Source organism: Ahaetulla prasina, chromosome 4 (genome assembly GCF_028640845.1).
Source record: "Ahaetulla prasina isolate Xishuangbanna chromosome 4, ASM2864084v1, whole genome shotgun sequence".
Lineage (NCBI taxonomy): Eukaryota > Metazoa > Chordata > Lepidosauria > Squamata > Colubridae > Ahaetulla > Ahaetulla prasina.
The window spans coordinates 26,768,898-26,796,029 of record NC_080542.1 but is presented as its reverse complement, the minus strand read 5'-3'; the positions used below and the strand labels follow the sequence as shown (position 1 = coordinate 26,796,029).

At 38.1% G+C, this 27,132-nt stretch overlaps 1 protein-coding gene across 2 annotated transcripts in view; it reads left to right on the top strand.

The window, feature by feature from the left end:
• The first annotated feature begins 380 nt into the window (after positions 1–380).
• The window catches only part of GYS1 (glycogen synthase 1), a 61,948-nt gene continuing 35,196 nt past the window's right edge, over positions 381–27,132 (top strand). The window contains exons 1-5 of one of the 2 annotated variants that reach the window (XM_058180823.1): positions 381–460; positions 1,348–1,531; positions 8,994–9,175; positions 24,702–24,893; positions 24,983–25,168. In XM_058180823.1, coding sequence (XP_058036806.1) covers positions 1,414–1,531; positions 8,994–9,175; positions 24,702–24,893; positions 24,983–25,168 — 678 coding nt within the window. In that variant the 5' untranslated portion in view covers positions 381–460; positions 1,348–1,413. Of the gene's footprint in view, positions 461–1,347; positions 1,532–8,993; positions 9,176–21,943; positions 22,020–24,701; positions 24,894–24,982; positions 25,169–27,132 lie in introns of those variants that run through there. The other variant, XM_058180824.1, reaches the window with a different exon arrangement.

The window sequence follows — 27,132 nt, the reverse complement described above, 5'->3', positions numbered from 1 at the left end:
AGTTCTCAAGCATCCGAAAGTAAATCACGTGACCACGGGGACGCGGCAACAGTCATCCATCTGGCACCGAGGAAATTCTTCGTGGGCGGGAATTGGAAGATGAATGGCGACAAGAAAAAGATCATAAGTCACTTTTTTCATTGCTGTTGCAACTTCGAACTGTCACTAAGTGAACTGTTGTTAAGTCGAGGACTACATGTACTTCCCATCCACCACGTTTTCTTTTTACCTCCTGAGCTCACCGTGCATTTATAATCCCACCTGCTTTTGGAGGCGGAGAGTTTTCTTTCGAGTTCCCTTCTACCTAAAGCAATTTACAGGAAGTCTCAATTCTGTTCCCTTCCCCTCCTTATGACGTTTTGGAACAACCTCCTGGGCGTGGCTTCGGGATTGGCGTGGTCTTAGCGGTAGAGCTGCGGAGGGGGGGGATTGGGAGTCCTTTGACTTCGGCTCCCGAGAGGTAAGTGCCAGCGGGCTTTCCACAGACTTCTTTAAGAGATCGGGCTCCTCCATCCCTTTAAAGGCCCAAAGAATCTTGCTGGTTGTTGGTTCATTCCCAGCTCCTTCCTGCATCTCCGATTTCTCACGGGACTGAATGCTTCAATGCATTTCCTCTGTAAATATTGCGACGTTGCTTTCCCCCTTCGTTGTGATTAGTGTAACCCCCTCGCAAATCCCTCCCCTCCCGGGCAATTTAGAGGCATAAATTTGGTCTCCCCAAATCTGAAATCTTTCCCCAATCCCCCCCTCCACTCCCATTCCTTCTTCCTGCAGCCCCTTAAAGGAACTTAGTTTGCCTGTTCTTTCCTTTGCACGTCACCCTGTCCAAATAAGGGACCCAGTGTGTCAAACGGATATGGGAGAGAGGCCACCGTTTCTTTTAGCCCATTGTCTTAAAGAGTTGCTTTTAATGATTTAGCATTCTTCTTTCCTGGCTGCGCCGAGGTATCTTATAGAGTCTCTTGGCTAACTCCCAAATGAACCCCCTTTGGAAAGCTCCAGGATATAAATCTGTTGCAACCTCCCCTCTGCCAGGCGATTTCCACCATCTTACCCTGTCCCTTCCCTCAGCTGTTGCTGCTACTCCAGACTAAAAGACAAGCATCTCAAAGATCAGGGATTGGAAGAGCCAGAGGGAGAGAAAAAAATTGGCTTATAATGGTTTAGAATAAGGTAGGTTGGCAGCTGGGCAAGGTTGCAAGAGAGAGACATGACATATTTATGGGAGTGGGGGGGAGTTTAGTTAAAACTAGGAACTAAGATGCAGAGAAGCTCTAAAATGCCACCTGCTACAGTGGTCCTGAGCTGATCTGTCTTTTGACCACATTTTCCTTTCTCTTTCTCCAGGTTAGGCCCTAAAACCCCCTCCCTACCCCCAAGTCCTCTTGCCCTTGCTTTCGTCCTCTTGAGGCCATGCCACTGACCCGCAGCCTGTCCGTGACCTCCCTCTCTGGGTTGGAGGACTGGGAAGATGAACTTGACCTTGATAATGCCATTCTTTTCGAAGTGGCTTGGGAGGTAGCCAATAAAGGTACGTGATGACTATTTTTAAAGAAGATCTTGGGAAAATGATCAGGTTTCCAAAGTTGGGGGAGGAGGGTATTTGGGAATTTGGAAGGCCTAAATTTCTTGTGGGAATGTGGCTGGAAACAGGTTCTACAGAGCTATTTGGAAGCCAAAGTATGAGCAGTATTGAAAGAACTAAGACCAGAATTCAAGTATCATTTTGATCATGTGACCAGGGGGATACTGCAACAGTTGTAAGTGTGAAAAATGGTGATGTCACTTTTTTCAGTGTCATTGTAACTTTGAACGGTCACTAAATGAACTGTTGTAAATTGAAGACTACCTGTAGAAATGAAGACTTATCTGATTGCTGGTCAAAGACTCTTAGTTGAGCAGGTAGCAAAGGATAAGGCCTAATCGACCAGTGTGTGGGCAATTCATTGAATTGTGGAGGGCATGATATGGAGACAAAAAAAACTGGGAAACAGGTTGTCCGTCTCTCTTTTTAAAAATGATTGACAGCATGCTGAATGATAAAACAAAAGGTTTGTATTTAAAAAAAAAAACCCACTCATTTTGGGGGAAAGGAGGTTCATGTAATATTGCAGTTCCTTCCAAGCACCATTGCTCAGCACTTTAGCAGATCCCTTAGGCCTTTCCCATCCCTTTGTTGTTCTCAGATCCTCCCATCCATAAATCTTTCATATATGGTGGGTTAGTGCTGCCTGAGATGACAGTATCCTATTATAGTGAACATTTCCAGGGCAGTCCAGTTCAGCAAGCTGCTGTTGCTGTGTGTTCATTCAGAAGATCCCCTTCTGGAATCAGCCACTACACATCTGGAAGTTTAAGGCACTGAGAATTCAAGGACAGTGTTTCAGACTAACTTTTCCTGTAGTAATGTGACTGTGTCAAAAAACCAGAAGTGCACTACATTCTTTAAAAAAGAATAGGGATTCCCAGTAAATCTGAATATCTACCAATGTTGCTATAAAACTATTCTCATGCGCTTGCTTTAGGAATAACCGCTTTTGAAGCTAATTAAAGACCTCTTGGCCTGCCTTGAATTTTGAGCATCAGCTGTGCATATTCTTGATGTATACTCAATAATAAATCTGTATGTGAAATGCATACAACCCCCACCACCACAACCTCCCCTCCACGATAAACTTTTAAAAATGTTACTCATTCCTTGAGAAACTGCATCCCTTTTAGATACTCAACTTTGGGCCAGGTTAACTACTTTGAACAGCAGGTGGCCAGAACAGAACAGCAGGTGGATGGAAGGTGGTCTTCCCTTCCGTCCCAGCCATATAATGAATTCTTTTAATTTATTAAAGATTATTCTACCTAGATTATTTTACCAAGCTCTCTAGAGTAGATTATGCCACCAGTCACCAAACATAATGCAGGATGTAGGAAACCCAGGATCCTTTTCAAATATTCCTGCTTCTAATTCTCAATACCAGCAAAAAGGGGCTTTTGCCTGTATGCCTTTGAGTAACTCTTGATTCCTGGTGATTACCTGCATGAGTCCTTGTAGTTCACTTGGCAACATTTTTGAAAGTGATTTACTATTGCTTTTGTTTTAGGGCTGAAAGAATGACTAGCAGCCTATGTCAACTATCTAGCTTCATGCCTAAGACAGGATTAGAACTCATGGTCTACAACAAACCTACATAATTGTTGGTGCACGCAGGGACCCTGGTGGATAACAATTGTAAATTAGAATCTGTTTAATGCAGTGAATCCTGCTGAATCCAGTGGCTTTCACTTCCAAGCCAATACAAATAGAATTTGTACTGTCATTTTTGCAATAGTAAATTGGCTTTTAATCCTTTTTATGAATGTACATACCTATATGTAAACATACATACTATACACCTATTAGATTTTTAAATGCTAAATTTCACTTTAAATATTTTATCACCAGGAATGATCATGTCAGAAAAATATTTTAGTCACCACTTGTATTTTCAACAAAATGTTGCAGAGTGAAGTTCTGCTGGTCAAGCTTTTTGCCCCTTAATTTTATACATTACTTCTGTTTTTAATCTGTCTTCCAAACAAACTATTAGTAAAATGACTTTGTGATCTTTCCCCACATTTTTTTCCTACATCTAAAAAAAAAATCTGCATAGGGCCTTTCCCTGAATTTACCACAGGTGTTGTCTTTTTCTTGTCAACGGGTGGCATCATTTTGCTACTAAAGATGATGGTCTTTGTTAGAATAAGATGATGATATTCAGGGCTATCTCGGCCTCTGAACAAGGTAGATGCCTCGGTTTTTCCCTTAAATAAGGCTACCTGCATATTTTGTAGCCTATCTATGTCCTTCACCCTGTGATCATTTCAGAACTCTCTCATTGCTTATGTCCAAGTAAGCAAGTAAGAATAAAGAGGCATAGGGGTTTTGGGTTTTTTTGCTTCAGGCAAGAATATTTCTTGGAGAAGCCTTGGATCTTCTGAACAGATTGCAAATACATTCAGTATAGGCTACGTTCATCATGGAATGCAGGATACAAAATCCTAGGTGTGTAATGCAGGCACCCAGTGGAGAAATGGGACAGAGTTCAACTTATTGCTCATTTTCGCGCCTCTGGACCTTTAGTTGACAACTGACTGCAGCTCCAAGATGAGACTTGGCCTAGAGCTATAGAGAGAGAAGCAATGTCTATGTGAGAGGCCTTCATTTACCTAGTTCTGAAATGCCTTAGAAAAGCATATCATGTAATTGATGTGTGGTAGGAAGGCCAGCCGGAGCTGGTGGGACAATCGCTTGATAGTTGAAAGAAGCATTGAAGATCATCCTTTTGGGTGGTTTCTAGTAATACCTGTTATCCAAAGCCTAAAGGATATGGATTATGGAATCTGTACAACTTATCTGGATAGTAATTATTAGACAGTATTCATTTTTTGGAAAAGAGGAGAGAGAAAAAATTGTTGATCTGCAGATTAACTTTTTCCCTTGTAAGAAATGCTATTCCCATTTTGCAAAGTACTTTTTTCAATTTTTTTTTCAGAAGTTGCTTTCTGCTTATCACCAGCACTCCTCAAAATCTTATTTGCTCCTAAGGACAGCAGTAGTGAAATGGTGCTATGTCAATTTAAATAAATAAGAATATTTTTATTTTTATTATGAGTGTATTTTGACTTTTCCTAAGTTCTCGAAAGAAGCTTCCTTCCTTAACTTTGTGCCCACATCAAGAACCCCGTAAAGTAGGCTGGCTGCAGCATATAAATGCAATTCCAGCCAGGGAGATATGGCAACAAAACCTGAATTATTGATGAATGTTTTATCTAGATCAATCCGGATAAAGGTCTTGTAAATCTTGAAGGATGGCATTCAAGGTGAAAGATCAATTTGGAAGAAAGAGTTGTTTCATTTGAGGACAAGCGGTTTCTGATGTTAGAAGGTAGCAGCTCAAGAAAACTCTCTGAAAAAGAATTTAATCTGGTCTTACAAATGAAGGCAAATGTATGTGTCCCAGCATAATGTTGCAGAATCAAATCTTGGTCGGTCACCAGGACCAGTGGTTTTGTCTTCTGAGTTTTCAGACTCCTACTGGAGCCCATCTTCAGCGAACTTCTCTCTAGCAGAGTATGTGTTAGTTAATCTGGTTTTTTTCATTGTTGTGCTGTTAGAATGTTTAACATCTTATGGACTTTGAGAGGGCAGGTTCCTGCCTTGAGTTGCTTACAACATAAAATCTAATATACTGAACCAAAAGAGGAAGGAGAGAGTAGTGAGGCAACCAGGAAGCAAGATATGATTGTTTCTAAGCGATGTGCTTACTTTTTGTTACAGAGTGAGTAACAGAAGAGTAACTTACTAATTGGGAACCTTGCTTAACTTTTTTAGAGAAGCGTTTTAGGGTTGCAGGGAGGGGAAGGGGAACAACGTGCTATTAGGGATTTGAGTTAGTATAAGATATTCTTGGATTTTTTTCCTCAGGAGAGTTGCAGGATATTTCTTAATGATACATTTGGGAGAGGTTTATAGGGGCCCAGGAAAAGATTTCAGAAGCTATGGACTGGATATTCCTTCAAGAAAATATCAAGGTTAAAGGATTGTGCCAAGGACTTCAATGGAAAAGATTTCATTTTTCATTTTCTTGTTTCTGAGAGCAAATCTAATGCAAAATGCCCATTCTCTTTCTAGCTAGTTCTGCTATAATAAAGAAAAGATCTCATCAATTGAACCCATTAAAGGATTCTTCCGCAGCCTAAGTATGCTCCAGAAGTATGGACTTCAGCTAAATTTCCCAAATAGCATGGTGACTGTTAAATTCTGGGACAAGTGGACACATATATAGGGCACCCAAGCTGGACAGGCTGCTTTAATGATTGTTTGGGTAAATCTTTCTAAATGCACACAGTTCCTCAGCAGTAAGACGTTACTGTTTATTCACGATTCTAAACCTTCATCTCTAGGCACAGTCCAAGCTCTGTTTGGTTTCATTGCAACGTTTCAGATTCTTGTGTTCCGCAGTGCTATTTCCTAATCGCACTTCCCTCATAGAATATTCATGTGGGTGTTTTTATTGCTTTTCCTGTAAAACTCCCTGTTTGGAAGAGGAAGCAAAGAGTCAAGATTCTTAGGCTCCTCAAGAGGGGAGGAGAATTTAGTTGAGGGAGCCAGGGTCCTTGAGAGTAAAGTAAATACAGTGGTTTGTAAGTGATGACTGGGTTTGCCTGCTTCCCAGGAAGGGAGTTGGATTGAATATATGAAGAAAGGTCTTTTAGCTGAGTTGTATAGCATAAGACACACACATACACACACACACACACACACACACACACACAGAGGGAGACGGAGAGAGGGACAAAAGGCTAAGAACTCAGTTCCTCTTGCAGCAATCTTCTGTGCTGGGTATGATTGATAAATGTCTGCCTGCTTCCTAATCCATCTGCTTTTACATGGGGTGCAGGTTTGACAAAACCATGGTTTGTTTAGAGGAATGGAACATAACAAGTTTTAATTTGATCGTAACATTTAATTTTTGCTTTCTGGTGAAGTACTGGTCATTTTAGCTGGACCTATCAAGTGTCTCAAAAATACAATGTTAAAATAACAGTATAAAACAATTGCACATGAAGCAGAACAGAGTTGGGCTCCTGGGGTTCATCAGGGTTCGGGTGATCCTCTAGCCAAGGATCGCCAGGGTTCGGTGGACCCCCAAATACCACCCCTGGCTGGCCACACCTGTCCCTCCCCTCCCAGAAGTCTCCATGCGGCCCGTTCATCATTCCAGGTAAGTGCAGTGGTCTCACAGAGGGTCTGGAAGGGCAAAAAACCGGCCTACCAGAGGTTCCGGAAGTCCGGAATATTCTGTCCTCAGAACTTATTAATATAATGCAGAGGCTTGTCTGATGCAAAACACTTTAATAACTGACAGGAACTATAACAATCATGAATCAACTTTGCGCCGGCTTCACACATTAAGAACAACAAAGCACCCTAGACAGCTGCTTAAATACTAGCTGTCAAAACAGAGGAACCAATAGGAAGACTCCAATTTCCCGCTAGTGTCTGCATCTCAGCCAATCAGAACGCTTGGCAACTTGCCCAGCATGAGACACGGTCGTAACTATGAGAACATAACACCGCTCTCCCTCTGGAGGGCACATGCGTAATCAGCTAAGTAAGCAGGACACCTTCGGCTCCGCCCCGAACACCTTAGTTCCAGGGCAGTTGTAGTCGAGGGAGGAGCAGGAACATCGCGCTGGGGAACTCCTGGAGACTTCGCCCATGGCCTAGATGATGATCTTCGTGAGACCAGAGTTCTTTGGACCCCCAGTAAATTTCTGCCGAGAACGCTCCGATGGGGTTTGTGGGTTTTGTATTTAGCGGCATTCGTGTTCCTGCCGAAGGGAAGTCAGTTGGTATGTTGGGATGTGAAGGGTCTGGAGGTGGATTGGTTGAGGCAATAGGGAGTTCTGATGTGAAGGATGTGGTCTTTTTATTAAATGGTAGTTGTGCTTCTTTCAAAGGTGTTTCTGGCAAAATGTTGGGTCATAAGGGCTCTGGTGGTGGATAGGCCAGGTCAAGTCCTGGATTGAAGGTTGTGGTCTTTTTATTGAATGGCATTTTGGGCTCCTTCTGTATGCGGGTTTGACGAAATGTTGGGCTCAAGGTTTGTGTATTGACTGGAGGGCTGCTCAGGCGCATCTGCAGCCACTCGTCACTGCAGTTGATTTATATGTCGTCTCTAGGTCCGTCCATCGGCAAGTTGTACCCTATAAGAATATGGTCCAGTCAACTGTAGTATGGCCTAGTGGACCACCTGCACCATGGCGGGGAGGCGCTTTTCACCCTCCCAAGACTCAAGGAAAGTCTCCAGAGCCTGGGAAGGGTGAAAAGTACCCCCCCACCATGGTGCAAGTGGTCAACTAGGCCAAGCCCACCATGGCCATGCCCACCCAGCAACAAGGCAGCGAACCCGTTGCTAAAGGATCTGAAGCCCACCCCTGAAGCAGAGTCTAAAAATGGGAGATCTAGACTTGAGAGAAAGCATTGTGAAGGTTTGAATGAATAACCAAGATCTTTATCTGAACCAAAAAGATCATAAATATGATATGAAGTGAACTTCTCTGGGAAATCTATTTCATAATTAAAGTGTCATAAGTCACTAAAAAGCCAAATCAATCCCCTCTCTACCACTTTGCTCATTTGGGAAGGTCTCATAGAAATACAAAGCCCTTTAAAAGGAATCTGGAAACAGACTATCAGCAGAGATTTTGACAAAGACCCCTCAGTCCAATGGAATAAAAATGGGATGCAAACACAAAGGCTCACCAATAACCTGTACAAATTACATGCAATTTCCAAATTGTTTTTAGAAGTTTTCTACATGTAGTTCATTTCAGTTACTGAAACAGCCATTGGGGCCAACAGCCAACAAGAGGCCAATTTCCCATGCGTTAATCAAAGTTACTTTTAAAGCCTTATTCAGATTGTTAAAAATGCTGTAATTTGATCAGCTTACCTTGATCTTCACCTGATAAGTGGGTGACTACAATTCCCAGAATTCCTCAGCAGCATGGTTAAAAACATTGCATTAACAAAATCTCCAGTAATTTAAGAGGGATTGTATGAAAAATATGCTGCTTTGCCTGTCCTGGAGCCACTGCTGATGAATTTCACATTTAGAGTCAAGTAACCATAGACAGATCAGATACTGGAATCTCTATGTTCTTAGATTTATTTTAAACAGGTTTATATTGCTTGTCACATATTCAGGGTGTGTTAGCTTATCTATACAATGTAGAAGAAGAAATTACATTAAATAAATCTACTAGAGCAGATTTTTTCAACTTTGGCAACTTTAAGATGTATGGACTTCAACTTCCAGAATTCCCCAGCCAGCAAAGTTGTATTACAGCAAATTTACAGTGCTCTAAAGCTTCTTGACTAAAGTGGGGTGCTTTGGGTAATTTACAAGCTTGCAAGGAGAAAACTAATATCTTACTCTTTCTCCTTTTAGTTGGTGGGATCTTCACTGTTATCCAAACTAAAGCCAAGATTACACTGGATGAATGGGGCGAGAATTACTTCTTGATTGGACCTTACCTGGAATTGAATGTGCGCACACAGGTGGAGCTGATAGAACCTCCCAACCCTGCAATTCGCCGAACCATTGACTCCATGAATTCAAAAGGATGTAAAGTAAGAGACTGCGGGATGGGGGGAGGGGGAAATGTGTGGTATTTGGGCCTCAGTGGTCTTAATTCTCATAAACAATTCCTTGCCTCTATTGGGGAGAAAAATGTATGGATTCATTGGTACACCATGAATATTCAATTCAGTTCATTGTAATTCTAGTTTAAAAGGAATACCAGATAGCTGGTGATAAGTAAAAGCTCTACTTTTAGGCTGCGAAGAAAGAATTTCAAATCAGAGAAGACTAGAGATTGATAACTTTGCCTCTGAGGAATCTGCATAGATGCATATATACATATCCAGCTTGCTGTTTCCTCTTGGACTAACCAACATAATGCCAAGCATAGAAAAGATGTAAAAATTATAAGCTGGAGAAATGAAGGCATTGTAAGAAAAGTACAGTTCTTACAACCACAATTGAGCCCAAAATTTCTGTTACTAAGTGAGACATTTGTTTAGTGAATTTTGCCCCATTTTACGACCTTTCTTGCATTAGTTAAGTTAGTAACATGGTTGTTAAGTAAATCTGGCTTCCCCGTTGACTTTGCTTGTCAGAAAGTCGCAAAACGTGATCAGATGACTCTGGAACACTGCAACCATTGTAAATGTGAGTTATCTTGCCAAGCATCTGAATTTTGATCACCTGATCATGGGGATGCTGCAATGGTCATAAGTATGAAAAACAGTCATAAATCACTTTTTCAGTGTTGTTGTAACTTTGAAAGGTCACTTGGAGGACTACCTGAAGTTTGTAATATCATCATTATATTTTTATAATCTCACGAACAATCCTTGCAAACTATATGCATACATTATTTCATACATTTCCCTTTGTTCTTCAAACTTCTTGCTCTCCATCCAGCCATATCTTTCTTGGTGTTCCTCTCACTCAATTCACTCTTTCTTCATATCTTTCTTTGGCAATGTGGCCCCTATTAATTTCTCCTACATGACCAAAGTATCTCAGTGTGTATTTTTCCTAGAGGTCTCCCTTTTATATTTGATTCATTCATTCAGCCCTGATTGAGTCTTAATTGTATTAAGAACTCCATTCTCTTCCCCCCCCCGTTTTTTATTTTTTTATAAACATATCAACGCATGAACAATGTGGCACCTGAGTGTCATACATTTTAGATAATATTCATATTTATTACGTTTGACAAGCTTATAGACTTCTGCCAATAGTACAAATATTTATGTTGAGTTATAATAATAATAATAATAATAATAATAACAGAGTTGGAAAGGACCTTGGAGGTCTTCTAATCCAACCCCCTGCCCAGGCAGGAAACCCTACACCATTTCAGACAAATGGTTATCCAAAATTTTCTTTAAAATTTCCAGTGTTGGAGCATTCGCAACTTCTGCAGGCAAGTTGTTCTACTGGTTAATTGTTCTAACTGTCAGGAAATTTCTCCTTAGTTCTAAGTTGCTTCTCTCCTTGATTAGTTTCCACCCATTGCTTCTTGTTCTAGCCTAAGGTGCTTTGGAGAATAGTTTGACTCCCTCTTCTTTGTGGCAGCCCCTGAGATATTGGAACACTGCTGTCATGTCTCCCCTAGTCCTTCTTTTCATTAAACTAGACATACCCAGTTCCTGCAACCGTTCTTCATATGTTTTAGCCTCCAGTCCCCTAATCATCTTTGTTGCTCTTCTCTGCACTCTTTCTAGAGTCTCAACATCTTTTTTACATCGTGGCGACCAAAACTGAATGCAATATTCCAAGTGTGGCCTTACCAAGGCATTATAAAGTGGTATTAACACTTCACGTGATCTTAATTCTATCCCTCTGTTTATGCAGCCCAGAACTGTGTTGGCTTTTTTGGCAGCTGCTGCACACTGCTGGCTCGTATCTAAATGGTTGTCCACTAGGACTCCAAGATCCCTCTCACAGTTACTACTATTGAGCAAGGTACCACATATACAATACCTGTGCATTTTATTTTCTTTGGCCTAAATGTAGAACCTTACTTTTTTCACTGTTGAATTTCATTTTGTTAGATAGCGCCCAATGTTCTAGTCTGTCAAGATCTTTCTGTATCTTTTTTTTTTTATTGAAAAAGTTTTACAAAGAAATTTTTTTTATATAATTGTTCCCCCCCACTTCCCCCCGCCCTCTTCCCTCTTCCCTCCTCCCTCCTCCCTCCTCCCTCTCCCCTCCAACCCCCCCAACCCTCCCCCGAGACTTCCCAGAACAAAATGCAGGGTATAACATCTAACAATCATAAGCTAAAATACAACAAAAATCTTAACTCATATCCACCCTCTTCCAACACCCCCTTAACTCCCCTTTTCCATATAAACATATACCTTAATATATGCCATTCCTAACATTATTCATAAACTGTTTGATACTTTTTAGTTCGATACTTGTTTTGAATATAATCAATCCAACTTCTCCACTCCAATACATATTTTTCTTGTGAGTGTTCTTTCAAATATGCAGAAATTTTTGCCATTTCTGCTAAATTCGATACTTTAAGTGTCCATTCTTCAATCATAGGTAAATCTTCTCTCTTCCAGTATTGTGCAACCGAAAGTCTCGCTGCTGTTATTAAATTTAAAATCAGCTTAGTCTCCATAACTGTACAGTCTGTAATTATACCCAATAAGAACAACTGTGGAGTAAATTTTATCTTCTTTTTCAGAATATTCTGCATAATCCACCATATTTTAATCCAAAATGCTTTGATTTTTTTACAAGTCCACCATATATGAAAATAAGTAGCATCCTCACAATCGTATCGCCAACATTTAGCTTGCCTATTTGGATATATACATGCCAATTTTTTAGGGTCTAAATGCCATCTCTAAAACATTTTGTAAAAATTCTCTCTTAAACTTTGTGCTTGTGTAAATTTGACATTTTTAACCCATATTTTTCCCATGTTTCCATCATTATAGGTTGTTGAATATTTTGTGCCCATTTTATCATACAATCCTTAATTAATTCTGTTTCAGAGTCTATTTCTATCAATACATTATACAACCTCTTAATATGCATTTGACCTTGATCTCTAATTTGTTTTACCAAATTTTCCTCATTTTGCATAATACCAGTTTTCTCATCTAATCTCCATCTAGCCTGCAACTATCCATACTGAAACCAAGTATAATTCGTGCCTTCATCGCTCAATTTATTTAGAGATTTTAATTGTAGTTTACCCTTTTCTACAAAAAGTTATTTATAGGTAACCATCTCTTGTTTTTGTTCTGTATTTATATTCTCTATCGTATGTCTAGGAATTACCCATATTGGTATCTTATAATCTAGCTTGTATTGATTTTCTTCCACACCCTTAACAAAGCATTTCTAAGAATATGACTTTTAAAAATCTTATCCACTTTCTTATCATAAAATAAATAGGCATGCCATCTATACAACAAATCATAACTTTCTATATTCAAAGTTCTTTCCTCTGTTAAATTAAACCAGTCACTGATCAATGAAAGAACAACTGCATATAGTACAATTTCAAATTCGGCATTTTTAGACCCCCTCTTTCACGTGTATCTTGCATTATCTTTAATTTTATTCTAGGTTTTTTGCCCATCCAAATAAAATTACTAATCCCTTTTTGCCATTCCTGCAAATTTGCATCCTTCTTAAGTACTGGTATCATTTGAAACAAAAATAAAAACCTAGCAGAACATTCATTTTTATTACTGCTATTCTTCCCAGTAAGGATAATTGTAATTTCTTCCAATGTTCCATTTCCTTCTGTACTTTCTGCCACAATACTTCATAATTATTTTTATATAATTTCACATTCGAAGTTGTGATATATACTCCTAGATATTTAACCTTATTAACTATTTCATATCCGGTTACTCTTTCCAATTCGTCTTTTTGTTTAGTATTCATATTTTTGGTTATCATCTTAGTCTTCTGTTCATTCACTTTAAATCCAGATACCTTACCATATTGATCAATTATCTCTTTCAAATATATAGCTGAATGAATAGATTGAGATAAAGTAACAACCAAGTCATCTGCAAACACTCTTAATCGATAGTCTTGATGTTTTATTTTTATTCCCTTTATTTGGCTTGCACCACATATTCTATTCAATAAAATTAAATTAAAATAAACAATAATGGAGACAAAGGACATCCTTGTCTTGTCCCTTTCTCAATTCTAAAAAACTCTGTTAAACTATTATTAATTATTATTTGTGGTGTTTGCTTCTGGTATATTGCTTTAATTGCTTGTATAAAATAGTCTCCAAATTGCATTTTTTCTATTAATTTAAATAAAAACTGCCAGTGCAATCTGTCAAAAGCCTTCTCAGCATCCAGAAAAAAGAGCGCTGCTGAGATTTGGCTGTTCCTTTCCAAATATTCCAATAGATTTACAATATATCTCATATTATATCTCATTTGTCTACCCATAATAAAGCCTGATTGATCAGTATGAATTATTTGACACATAACTGGCATTAATCTATTTGCTAATATTTTAGCAAAAATCTTATAAACAGTATTCAATAGTGATATTTGCCTATAATTTTCCAGTTTATTACAATCTTGCTCCTCCTTCGGTATTAATGAAATAAAAGCTGTCCTCCATGAAGGAGGCACTTCCCTTCCTAATTGAATTCTATTAAATAGTTCCTTCAATGGTTCTACCATTTCATTTTGCAATTTCTTATAGTAAACGGCTGTTAAGCCATCTGTTCCAAGCGTTTTCCCGATTTTAAGCTGTCTAATTGCTAGAATTATTTCCTCTGAAGTAATATATTGATTCAGTTCTTCCCTTTGCTCTACTGTAAGCTCACATGTACCTTGCTCTTGTAAATATCTTTCTATGTCTATATCTTTAATCAAATCTCCAGCATATAATTTTGTATAAAATTCTAAAAAGGCTTTTTTAATCGAATTTTGTTGAAATAATTCTTTACCTCTATATTCTATCTTACCAATTATACGTGATTTCTGCTTCTTCCTTATTAAATAAGCTAACCACCTTCCAGGCTTATTAGCATTATTAAACATATTATGCTTGACATATTGTAAATTAGTTGCCACTTGATCTGCCATCATCATATTAAACTGTCCTTTTAAGATATTCATTAATTCTTTTGTTTTCTTGTCTTCTGGATTATTTATAAGTAACTGTTCCTTCTTTCTAATTTCCTCCTCTAATTCCAATCTATTTTTTTTGCAACCTATTTCTATATTTATTATTCATTTGTATAAATACTCCTCTCATAAAACCTTACTTGTGTCCCAAACCATCTCAATAGATGTACCCTTTTGCATATTCATAATAAAAAATTCTTTCATTTGTTTTTTACAGTTTTCTACATTTTGTTCATATTTAAACAAGTTTTCATTCAGTCTCCACAATTTTCTAATTCCCTTTTCCCATTCAAATTCAATCCAAACCGAACTATGATCAGAAAAAATTCTTGGAACATACCTTGGTTCTCTTCACCCTAGAAAACAAATCATTGGTAATTAATATAAAGTCAATCCTGGAGAAAGATTGATGTCTATCAGAAAAGAAGGTAAAATCCTTCTCTTCCGTATTGTGTTCGCGCCAAACATCTCTTAATTCCAAGTCTTCCATCATATCAAAAAAAGCCTTTGGCAATTTTGCATTACTTGAAATATTCTGTAGACCTTTTTTATCGTTCCGGGTATCCATTACTCCATTCCAATCACCCATTAATATATATGATTTATAATCCCATTGTACTATTTTATTATGTAAAAATTTTAAAAAAAATTCTTGTTGTTGATTAGAAGCATAAACTCCAATTAAAAGTGTCTTTTTCCCTTCCAATAACAGTTCAATTGCAATATATCTTTCTTGATTATCTGTCTCAATTAACTTTGCTATTAAGTCCTTCTTTACATAAACAACTATACCATTCTTTTTCTCTGAAGCCGAAGCAACAAAATGTGTACCCAACCTTGAATTAATCAAATATTTTTGGTCCAAAGTTCTAATATGTGTTTCTTGTAAACAAACTATATCATTTTTAAATTATTTCAAATAATGAAATATCTTCCTTCTTTTCTGTGGTGAATTTAAACCATTAACATTCCAGGATAAAAAACTAGTTGCCATTTTTGGCAGTCAGAAGCTGGAACACCCAATGTAACTCTGCTTTTTCTTTGGGTCTTGCTCCTCCCACAGTTTCTGTTTTAGTATCCTCTGCCACTTGAATTTGTTGGAGCTTAACTTCCTGTTCCTTGCGCTTAATAGCTGCTCTCGTCATCCTTTGTTCTTTTACTCCTTCTTTTAGTACTTCTCTCTCTTTAGATATATCCAACACTTGTAAAGAATCTTCCTCCATAACTATAACTGCAGCTTGGTCTTGTGCCTGCTTCGTTGCTTTCTCCCTTTTTCTTATTCCTTCAACATCCCTTCTACATTCTGGTGAGGGTGGGCTTCCAGCTTTCAGTACATTAACATGAAAATCTCTTGATTTCCAAATTGTATTAAGACGATGTGGTTTTCCTGCATGATACACAATTATCCCCACTGGGATATCCCATCTATATTCCATCTGCCTTTTTTTAAGCTCCTCTATCAGAAATGCATATTCTTTTCTGTTTCTCAACATTTTAGGGGGAATTTCTTTCAAAATTAAAATTTCTTGCCCAGCTGCCTGAATTTTCTCCCCATTGTAAGATGCTTGCAGAATTGCATTTCTCATTCTTTGAGTTGTAAAATAAATAACCACATCTCTTGGCAACTGCTTTTGTCTAGCAATCCAAGAATTCACGCGGTAAATTTTGTCAATATGATATGCCACTTCATCTGGTTGCTCTTCTATTATCTCTGCAAATACTTCAGAAAAAAATTCTTTCAAGTCCTCCTTCTTATTTTCCTGCAATCCCCTGATTCTTAGAGCAAATTCCATAGCCCTATATTGGACCAATACAATTTCATCATCTGTTTTTTCCACTTTAGCCTGAACCTCCTCCATCTTATTTTCCAGCTTTAAGTTAGATTGCTTTATTTCCTCTACATTTTCCTCCAACAAATTCAAATTGGTTCCCAAGCCTTGAACTGTTGGTACAAGACCATCCCTAATTTCTTAGTTCCCTAAGAATTTATAGAGTCCTTTACAAATTTTCAAATTTTCCTGTAGTGCTTCTAAATTTAGTGCTTTTGTATCAACAGTATGAGCTGGAGAAACTCTCGCACTCCTAGAGGTTGATAGTTTTGTTTGTTTGGCTGCCATCTTTTAAACTTTCATTTCACTTTAATCCAAATTAACAAAAGTTCTTTTTGTATTTTCTGTGAACACAGTCTTAAAATCTCTTTTATCCTTTTATACCTTTATTTAATGACAATTTAATGACCTCCAAAAGTCTCTGGCAGCACTATACCCAGAACAGTAGCAATTTTCTCACTTTTGCTTTCCACTCGTTAAATCATTAAGTTAATGGTGCCATTATCGGTCTTGCCTTCAAGTTGCAACAAAACAACAGGGAGTTAAGAAAATTGTTACTTGCATTTTCAGTCCTCCTGCTTCTGTTCTGTCCGGTATAAAATAAATTTATAATTCAATATCGGTCCCAGAGCTTGGTCGCTGTGATTATTTCTGCCGGAGCAGAGAAGCCTTGGATCCGGAGCGCTTCGGGCTAATAGGGAGCTTAACCATTCAAATCCCTGAAATCATTTCAGGGGTTTTAGGATAGCTCTACCTTTGCCTGTCTGCTCACCTCCCCCTCTTCTCCCGGGGGGGGGGAGATTTTCCGAATCGCTAGGCAGCTGATTTGCGCTGCCTTAGCGATTCTACGTGATCCAAAGGCTGGCGGTCTAAAAGACCATCGCCATCACCAACGGCGCCAAGCGGAAGTCTCAAGATCTTTCTGTATCTTGAACCTATCTTCTGGAGTGTTGGCTATTCCTGCCAGCTTGGTGTCATCTGCAAATTTGATGAGTTCCCCATCTATCCCCTCGTCCAAGTCATTGATGAAGATGTTGAAGAGTACTGGGCCTAAAACAGAGCCTTGGGGTACTCCACTGCATATTTCCCTCCATGTGGATGTAGTTCCATTGAGGACTACACGTTGAGTGCGATTGGTCAGCCAGTTACGAATCCATCTGGTGGTGGTGGTGTCTAACCCACATTTTTCTACTTTATCTAGTAGAAGGTTATGGTCTACTTTATCAAATGCTTTACTGAAATCCAAGTAAATTATATCGACAGCATTCCTCTGGTCCACTAATTTTGCCATTTTGTCAAAGAATGCAATAAGATTAGTCTGGCATGATCTGTTTTTGACAAACCCATGTTGGCTTTTCGTTATTATTTTCTTTGCTTCTAGGTGTTCGGTGATTTGTTGCTTTGTTATCTTTTCCAGAATCTTCCCTGATATTGAGGTCAGGCTGATAGATCTGTAGTTTCCTGGATCTGTTTTTTTTTCCTTTTTTGAAGATGGGAAAGTTATAATCTCTCATTATTTAGTTGTTCAATATTTCAATATGTTATTTTTATTCCAATCACCATGTTCTGAGTGTCATTCCTTTTAATACAAATAAAATATTATTAATCATATTTGTTACATTTAGCAAGTTTATATGGTTCTAATAGTAATATACATATTTATGTTAAGTTATAATCTTCCATTATTTAGTTATATTTCAATATGTTATTTTTATGCCAATCGCCATATTATTCAAGCATACTTAATAATACCATCGTTCAAGTTCTGCTTTCCCCTCTTGTTATTACTTCACCTGATTATATAAAAATGTGTATTCCATTAATCCCCTTCTCTCTAGTTTCCATCCCTATTCTAATTTTTAATTATGCCATTATTATATTTAAAAATATTCCCTTTCTATCCATCGTCTCTTGCCCACTTTAAAGCTTTAATTGTTCATTTCGTAGCTTGCCTCCCATATTCCTCTCTTGGATCTTTATCTCTATCTGTTTCCACATCTTGACCAATCATTTTAAACATTTCTCCCTTCTCTGCCTTTTTCCATTTTCTAATTTTTAAAATATCTACTCTTATCCCTATCTCTTTTCCAAAAAAGTCTTCCTGCAACTCCAGTTCCTTTTTTAATTCCCTTAAAATACTCTCCCCTCGGCTTATTTCATCAGTCTTTATTATTTTTGTTGTTATCTCCTTCTTGTCATCTTGTTTTACTCGTTGGTTCATCTGTTCTGTTTTTTAATCTATTCTTTCAATTGGCTCCTCCTCTTCCTGGGCGTCTTGGTCACTCCTTGTCCTTCGTACCATGTTTTGTAGCTTTCCATCTATGCTCTGTATTTTATTCATAATCTTGTAGCTCTTGTCAAAGTATCCTTAATACTTTGAATTATTGATGCCATTTCTTTCCAAATTCCACTAATTTCTTGCTGGTAGAGCATCTCGTTTAGTTTTATTTTTTCCCTCTTTTGTCCAATAATCCAAAAACCATATATTCAAACCTAAAGTCATTTCTCAAAAAGTTCAATATTCATAAATCTTTAGAATAGAATAGAATAGAATAGAATAGAATAGAATAGAATAGAATAGAATAGAATAGAATAGAATAGAATAGAATAGAATAGAATAGAATTTTTTATTGGCCAAGTGTGATTGGACACACAAAGAATTTGTCTTGGTGCATATGCTCTCAGTGTACATAAAAGAAAAGATACCTTCATCAAGGTACAATATTTACATTCCAAAGCTGATCGACCTATTCCTCTGGATAGTCCCAAAATTTTTTCCAGAACCTTCATAAATCCCTCTATAAATTCAGTCTTGTGTTGTAGCCTTCAGGGTCACTTTAATAATAATGTCTTCCTTATTCTCACGTTTAAATCTCCTATAGCCAAGTATTTCCAGGATTTTGGGAATATGTTATGCCTTCCTTTTGTCAGCAGCTGGCACTCTTAAGTCAAATTTCAATATTAACCAGTTTTATCCAATTTTAATGGTGACAGTCCAAAATATAAAGATGATGTTAGTTTTTTTAATAGTTCTAGCATTTTAAAGTACCTATCCAAAACAATGCCTGTCCAATTTAGAAATCCAATTTTCTATAGTTTTAAAGGTTTTTGCCTTTCTCCCTTTGATTCTTTTTACTTCAATTTTGAAATCTTCTCAAAATGTTAAATCACTGCTTTTAAAAATAGCAGTAAGCCTCTCTTTTCCTAGAAATTCTTTTGGGGTTGAGTTTTAAATAAAAAGGATTCTTCTCCACCCAGTTCCAAACACTGTTCACCGACTCCACTCCAGTACAGTTCTTAGGTGTTTTTTGGCTGTCCCAGCTTCGTGGCAGCCATCTTTATGCTGCCTCTTCTTCTTGCCATGGCATTGAGGGAAAAAAGCCCGGGGTTCAGGAGGAGAGTTACGATCTCTTCCATGACCTCTCAGGATGTCCCTCCTTAGCTTCTCCACCCCTACAACGAGGCTTTAGCTCCTCTCGGAGCCCACTAATAGGGAGAACTCAGCACAGGGAATGTGGAAACCTGTTCCCTGTGTCTGATATCGCCGCAACATCAGCCAGAAGTCTCTAAGAAAACTCCATTCTCATCCTGCTGCTTCCCTTCTGACATATTCAACTTTCATTTCCATGTAAAATGTAAGCAGAAATCTTACATTAATATGCATCCATTTTATGTCTTTCAACAGGCATTCTCATAAAAGACCCTATACAGTATATTTTTTTTCAACATTTGCACATCTTAAAATTTGTCAATTTCTCTATATTTAACAAACATCATGGATACAAATTCATCTATTTTTTCCCTTTCTGAATAATTTACATTTGTTGTCAAATGTAAGTACTTTGATTTCTGATAGCAATAGCATTTAGACTTATATAAAGCTTCACAGTGCTTTACAGCCCTCTCTTAGCAGTTTATAGAGTCAGCATATTGCCCCCAACAATCTGGGTCCTCATTTTATCGACCTCGGAAGGATGGAAGGCTGAGTCAACCTGGAGCCTGGTGAAATTCAAATTGCCAAATTTCAGGCAGCAGAAGTAGCCTGCAGTGCTGTACTTTAACCACTGTGCCACCTCGGCTCTGATAGAGTGTTTAGAGCCGTAGTTCTTATTGTATCATATACTCTGTCTAATATTTATTAGAAATCATTTGTGCACACAAAAATGCACATATATTCATGTCCCCAAACTACACATCTGTAATAACAAGTTCAAGCATTATCCATGAATGCATTAAACAATCAAGGGGAAGGTCACCCATTCTTGTCTTACTTCCTGTTTAGTGTTGAATCATTATTTAAGAATTCGGTTATAAAATTACAGTTTCCTTATACACTGTAAGCCGCCCTGAGTCTTCGGAGAAGGGCGGGATATAAATGTAAAAAAAAAAAATCAACCTTTCTATTTTATAATTTCACGTTTTTACTATTTGCTCCCGTTACATTCCAAGTTACAGTGTTTCATAATCATTGATCACCATTGGATGAACCCATGTATATTGATCTTTACAATCCAAGTTTTGATCAATCCAGATTTTTAGATACAGTAATACTTTTAATAAGTTGAAAAAGATGTAAACCATGTTTCCTTGTGAGTCAGACCATGTCACATTCTTATAGCATAGAAACTTATGTTCAGTTTTGTAATATGTTGGCAGTCTAACAGAGATTTCCTTATAAACCAATACAGGTAGTCCTCAATTTAGGACTACAGTTGAGCCCAAAGGTTCTGTTGTTAAGTGAGACATTTGTTAAATGAGTTTTGCCCCATTTTACATATACTTTTGATACATTGAAAAGGACAAGAAGACAAAGAGAAATGACTGTTAGTTAAATAAATTGGAATTAAGATCACATGAAGTGTTAATACCACTTTATAGCACCTTGGTAAGACCACACTTGGAATATTGCATTCAGTTTTGGTCACCACGATGTAAAAAAGATGTTGAGATTCTAGAAAGAGTGCAGAGAAGAACAACAAAGATGATTAGGGGACTGGAGGCTAAAACATATGAAGAACGATTGCAGGAACTCGGTATGTTTAATTTAATGAGAAGAAGGACTAGGGGAGACATGACAGCAGTGTTCTAATATCTCAGGGATTGCCACAAAGAAGAGGGAGTCAAGCTATTCCCCAAATCACCTGAAGGCAGGACAAGAAGCAATGAATGGAAACTAATCAAGGAGAGAAGCAACCTAGAACTAAGGAGAACTTTCCTGACAGAACAATTAATCAGTGGAATGACTTGCCTCCAAAAGTTGTGGATGCTCCAACACTGGAAGTTTTAAAGAAGAGATCGGACAATCATTTCTCTGAAATGGTTTAGGGTTTACTGAGCAGTAGGACGCCAGGTTTTCTGAGCAGGGAATTGTTATTCTGTTAATTAAATGGGACCTCCATCAGTGGGAGAAATGGGGCCAAATTATGAGAGGGGTGAAAACTTTGCTTAAAGACTGCTTAGAAGCCTCAATCTTCCTTTAGCCGGCAAAGATGTCTTGATCTTTTGCAATTGGACTATTTTGCACCTGAACACCTTAACACACTTTGAAAGAAGCTGAGGAAGTCACAATTGCCCTGCTAGTTCTTTTTGCAGGACTAGGACTATGGAGGTTCTGCCCAGGTAAAGGCATCCTACAGAGATTTTAATCATCTTCTCCCTCAAAGTAAAAGGAACATTCTCCATTTCTAGACCATCTCCAGTGTGGTGACTAAACATTTCTACCTGTTGGTGGGACAATATTTTTCATCTTTACATCAAGAGAAGTTTGGGGTTCCCACATGAGAGGATTAGAAAGAAATGTTAGTTGCCATTGAAGATCTTTCTAATTTGTTTTTACTTCTTCTCAACATCCAAATCCATGAAGATACGGCATGAATATGGAGAATCCACCCAAATCCCTGGCTCCTGAAAGGCTGCAAAATGTTTTTAGGAAATTTGAGGTAAATTTATGCTACAGACCTCAAAATTGCATTATCGTGATACAACCCACAAGTATGGGGAATATTTGTATGGGAAGGCATCTTCTTTCAAGGTGCAGGTGTAGAAGAAAGAGGAATCTGTAGTCTTCTAAAATTGTTGAATTCCAAACTCAATGACTTGGACGTGGGGGTAGATGGGGAACTCATCAAATTTGCAGATGACACCAAGCTGGCAGAAATAGCCAACACTCCGGAAGATAGGCTCAAGATACTGAAGGATCTTGACAGACTTGAACTTTGGGCACTATCTAACAAAATGAAATTCAATGGTGAAAAAAGTAAGGTTCTACATTTAGGCAAGAAAAATAAAATGCACAGGTACTGTATATGTGGTACCTCACTCAATAGTAGTAACTATGAGAGGGACCTTGGAGTCCTAGTGGGCAACCATTTATATATGAGCCAGCAGTGTGCAGCAGATGCCAAAAAAGTCAACACAGTTCTAGGCTGCATAAACAAAGGGATAGAATCAAGATCACATGAGTGTGGCCTTACTTAGTAAAGCCACACTTGAAATACTGCATTCAGTTTTGGTTGCCACGATGTAAAAAAGAAGTTGAGACTCTAGAAAGAGTGCAGAGAAGAGCAACAAAGATGATTAGAGCACTGGAGGCTAACACATACGAAGAACGGTTGTAGGAACAGGGTATGTCTAGTTTAATGAAAAGAAGGACTAGGAGAGACATGATAGCAGTGTTCCAATATCTCAAGGGCTGCCACAAAGAAGAGGGAGTCAAGCTATTCTCCAAAGCACCTGAGGGCAGGACAAGAAGCAACGGGTGAAAACTAATCAAGGAGAAAAGCAACTTAGAATTAAGGAGAAATTTCCTGCCAGTTAGAACAATTAACCAGTGGAACAACTTGCCTGCAGGAGTTGTGAATTCTCCAACAGTGGAAGTTTTTAAGAAGATGTTAGATAACCATTTGTCTGAAGAGATGTAGGGTTTCCTGTCTAAGCAGAGGTTGGACTAGAAGACCTCCAAGATCCCTTCCAAGATTGTAATCCCAACCCATGTCAGTGAGAATCACCACAAAGATGAGAATGAGAAGAGTTGTGGTTCCACAACTGCTAAAGGACCCAGGGAGTCTCATGTCAGCTTTATAATCACTAGAACACTGGTAAGCAAAAGATTTGTATTGTGAGATATTGTGCCGCTGCATATCTGTAAGAAAGTCTTGATGGAAATACTTTAAAATATTAAGATAATACCCAGTTGTCTTCCCATTGTTGGATATTGTACAAATGCAAATAGCTACATTTGCTGACATTCCTTTCTTGCAAGAAGATAAAACCAATCAGACAGGAAAAATGTATTAGAACGTTCTAATGTATTTGGTTTGTGGGGCTTCACACACACATATATGTAAAGCTAACTATATAAAATTGTTTAAACCGTGATTTATGATTTATACAAGTCCCCTTTAATTAATAAACTATGGTTAAACAATGGCAGAGCCATTATGAAAAAACCCAGTGTGAAGGGTACAGCTCCCAAAACTGTAAATCTGTAAATTATAAATCAGGCCAGGAATTTTGGCTTATCTTCACATCATTTAAATACTGGTTCCAAATTGGATATGAATAGCAAAGATATTATGATCAGCTCCCCGATAAAACAGTTACAAGTGAATAGGAAAACACTGGTGTATGCTGGAACTATTGAATATAGATATTAAGTATTTTGAGTATGGAAGGTTTATATATCTTGTTTACTTGATTTTTCTAGTTCCTAACCTCATTTCAGAACAAGAGGTTATTTTGGGTTGCCCAGCAAAAAAACAACCCCAGGCAAGCGACCTTTTATAAAATGGAGATGAGGTAACATGAACCAGACTCTAAATTTAGAGATCTACACACACTTGATGCACATATCTCTGCACATTTTGGTATGTGAAATGAGTGGGTAAGGGGTGATGATATCATGGGTTAAAGCAGGTCTGCGAGATGAAGGAGAAAAAGAGTGTTACGGATTAAAATAGAGGTCACAATTTACAGAGATCACTGAAAACGAGAAGAATTTAACAGTTAAAAATAAGTTATTTAGATATTCTCATCAGATTTGGAAGTCTGTAAAATCTGAAGTGCAAATGTCATGATCTAAGCCACCTTGCATGTACAGATTGCACATTAAATAGTTTTTAAAAATAGTTTTTAAAAGTTTATATCGTAATTCCATTCATAAATCTAAAGAATATAAATTGGGCCCTTGAAGTATTTCAACTTCTACATAAAAACGGAGATTATATTTCTAGCACACAAAACAAGAAAACAATGTATGAACTGAAAATCCAGATGATTTAAAGTAAAAATATATAAAGAAATTCCTTATATAGGATCCCCCTTCTTTTATATTCCTCACTTTGATACTTAATGGTGCTGATTCACCATTTCTTTTTTTCCTGAAATTGTAAAATGTTCGTTCCTTCAAGAATCTGAGAGATGAAATGCTTGTTCATCATTCTAGAACATAACCTCATGAGTGTGGATATTATTAAGGATGATAAAACTGGCTCAACTGAGCACTGACCTTTACAGTTGATGCTTTGTTGGTTGTGCTTTACAGAATATCTCTGGATCAGATACGAAAATATCAATTCATACCTCTCCTATTCATTAATCTGCTGTCTCTAACTTCTTTCTAGGTTTACTTTGGCCGCTGGCTGATTGAGGGGGGTCCATATGTGATCCTCATCGACATTGGGGCAACTGCTTGGAGCTTGGATCGCTGGAAGACTGAATTGTGGGAAAGCTGCTCCATTGGGATTCCCTGGTACGACCGAGAGGCCAATGACGCCGTCCTCTTTGGCTTCCTCACAGCCTGGTTCTTAGGGGAGGTAAGGGAACGTGTTTCTATCTGAAAACTTCTTCTCTTCCTCTCTCCCAACATCTTTCTCGTCACTCTCTTCTTGTGCTTTTTGTACAGTTTTCCGCACAATGTGAAGAAAAGCCATTCATCATTGGTCATTTCCATGAGTGGTTGTCTGGTGTTGGCCTCTTCCTCTGTCGGATCCGGAAACTTCCAATAGCTACCATCTTCACCACCCATGCTACCCTGCTTGGCCGCTACCTGTGCGCAGGCAGTGTGGACTTCTACAACAATCTGCAGGACGTGAGTCTTCTAATCGCTAGGATTGAAAATCAATTGGTGGGTGAGGTGTGAAACTGGGATCCAAGAACAAGGGGAAGAAATAGGAATTTGTGGAAGTGTGTCACTCAGACAAATCAGCCATCAACAGGCACAGAGATATAAACAGCATCTACATACCATTCGAAAGAGACAATCAGAAAGCTAAAAAGAAAACAAAATGACCAAAACAGCTCTTTGCCTGCCATCAGTACTTGGATAAGTAGAAATTAACACCAAAATTAATACTAGATCAACAATTGAGCAGTAAGCAATACTCCACTCAGGGAACTACCAACTCAGACAAACAATCAAACAGTAAACAACAGCATGATCAAGGAGCCACGAAGACCCACCAACACAATCAGAGCAAGTCACTTGTACAGAAACAGAGAGTAAGCCCAACTTTCTGTAGCCCTGATAATATTACCTAGTATGGTAATGAAATGTTTGTAAGAAAACCACCAAGCTCAGAGAACACTAACGTTCCCACAGTTCAACCCTGAGCTGCAAATATTTTCTTCTGTTGGTAGAAATGGGAAACTATCCTGTCTTTTTTATCAAGTGCTTTGGGCTGCTCAGGGAATAAGAATTTTTCTTTCAACTACCCTCAATTCTGCATCAGAGGCTCGAGTTCTTATCTACCCATCTCCCAAAATTCCTGCATAAGGGGCCTCTGGTGGCTCAGGCTGCTAAGACAGTCTGTTATTAACACAGTTGCTTGCAATTACTGCAGGTTCTAGTCCCACCAGGCCCAAGGTTGACTCAGCCTTCCATCCTTTATAAGGTAGGCAAAATGAGGACCCAGATTGTTGGGGGCAATAAGTTGACTTTGTATATAATATACAAATGGATGAAGACTATTGCTTAACACAATGTAAGCCGCCCTGAGTCTTCGGAGAAGGGCAGGATATAAATGCAAATTAAAAAAAAATACAGTCCCTTTAAAATTCCTTGTGGGTGATAGCTCTGGCAATTAAATAGATATTAAAAAGCAGTTGCAATCTCACAAAGTTTCTCTTCCTATATGAGACCAGAGTACAAGATTTCAAAGTGTTTTTATTTTTAATTTTGAGACAGCAAACTATTGCCTGTGGTTGCGCCTTTAGAGGCAACCTTTCTTTAGAGATTGCTGACCCTTGCCCTCGCAGCTTTTTATTCAACTCTTTAGCGCATAAATGAAGCAGTTCTAAGAAACAGGAACCATTTTTCCCTTAAGGAAGCAGTGGTCAAAGATTCACTTAACCAGCCCTTAAGTAATATTTTTCCTGCAGGGAAAATATGATTCAGTGCGCCTCCCCATGATGTTATGACCCCTGTGATAATTAGTGTTTTGGAAATATATCTATTGGATTGTCTTGAATAACAGTGGACATACCTGTACTATTACAATGTTACATTACATTGAATACAATAATAAGACCTTGTCACTTTCCATTGTTTTATTTTCTTTAATGAGAATGATCTCATTTTCCACATATGTAATTACGGTAGGCCTCTTTGCTCAAAGCGGCAATGTGCCTACATATGATAACATCTCCAGTTTATTTCGTAGGCATATTTAGACTATTATCAATAAAGATGTGAACAGAAATGAAATACAAGTAGTCCTCGCCTTACAACAGTTTGTTTAGTGACTGTTCAAAGTTACGATGGCACTGAAAAATGCAACTTATGACCATTTTTCACAGTTATGACCTTTGCAGCCATCCACATGATCTTGTGATCAAAATTCAGATGCTTGGCAACTGGTTCATCTTTATGACCATTGCTGTGTCCCAAGGTCAACTTTTGCGACCTTCTGACAAGCAAAGTTAGTGGGAAAACAGATTCACTTAACAACTGTGTTACTAACTTACCAGCTGCAGTAATTCACTTAACAACTGAGGTAAGAAAGGTCATAAAATGGGGCAAAACTCAATAAATGTCACACTCAACAACAGAAATTT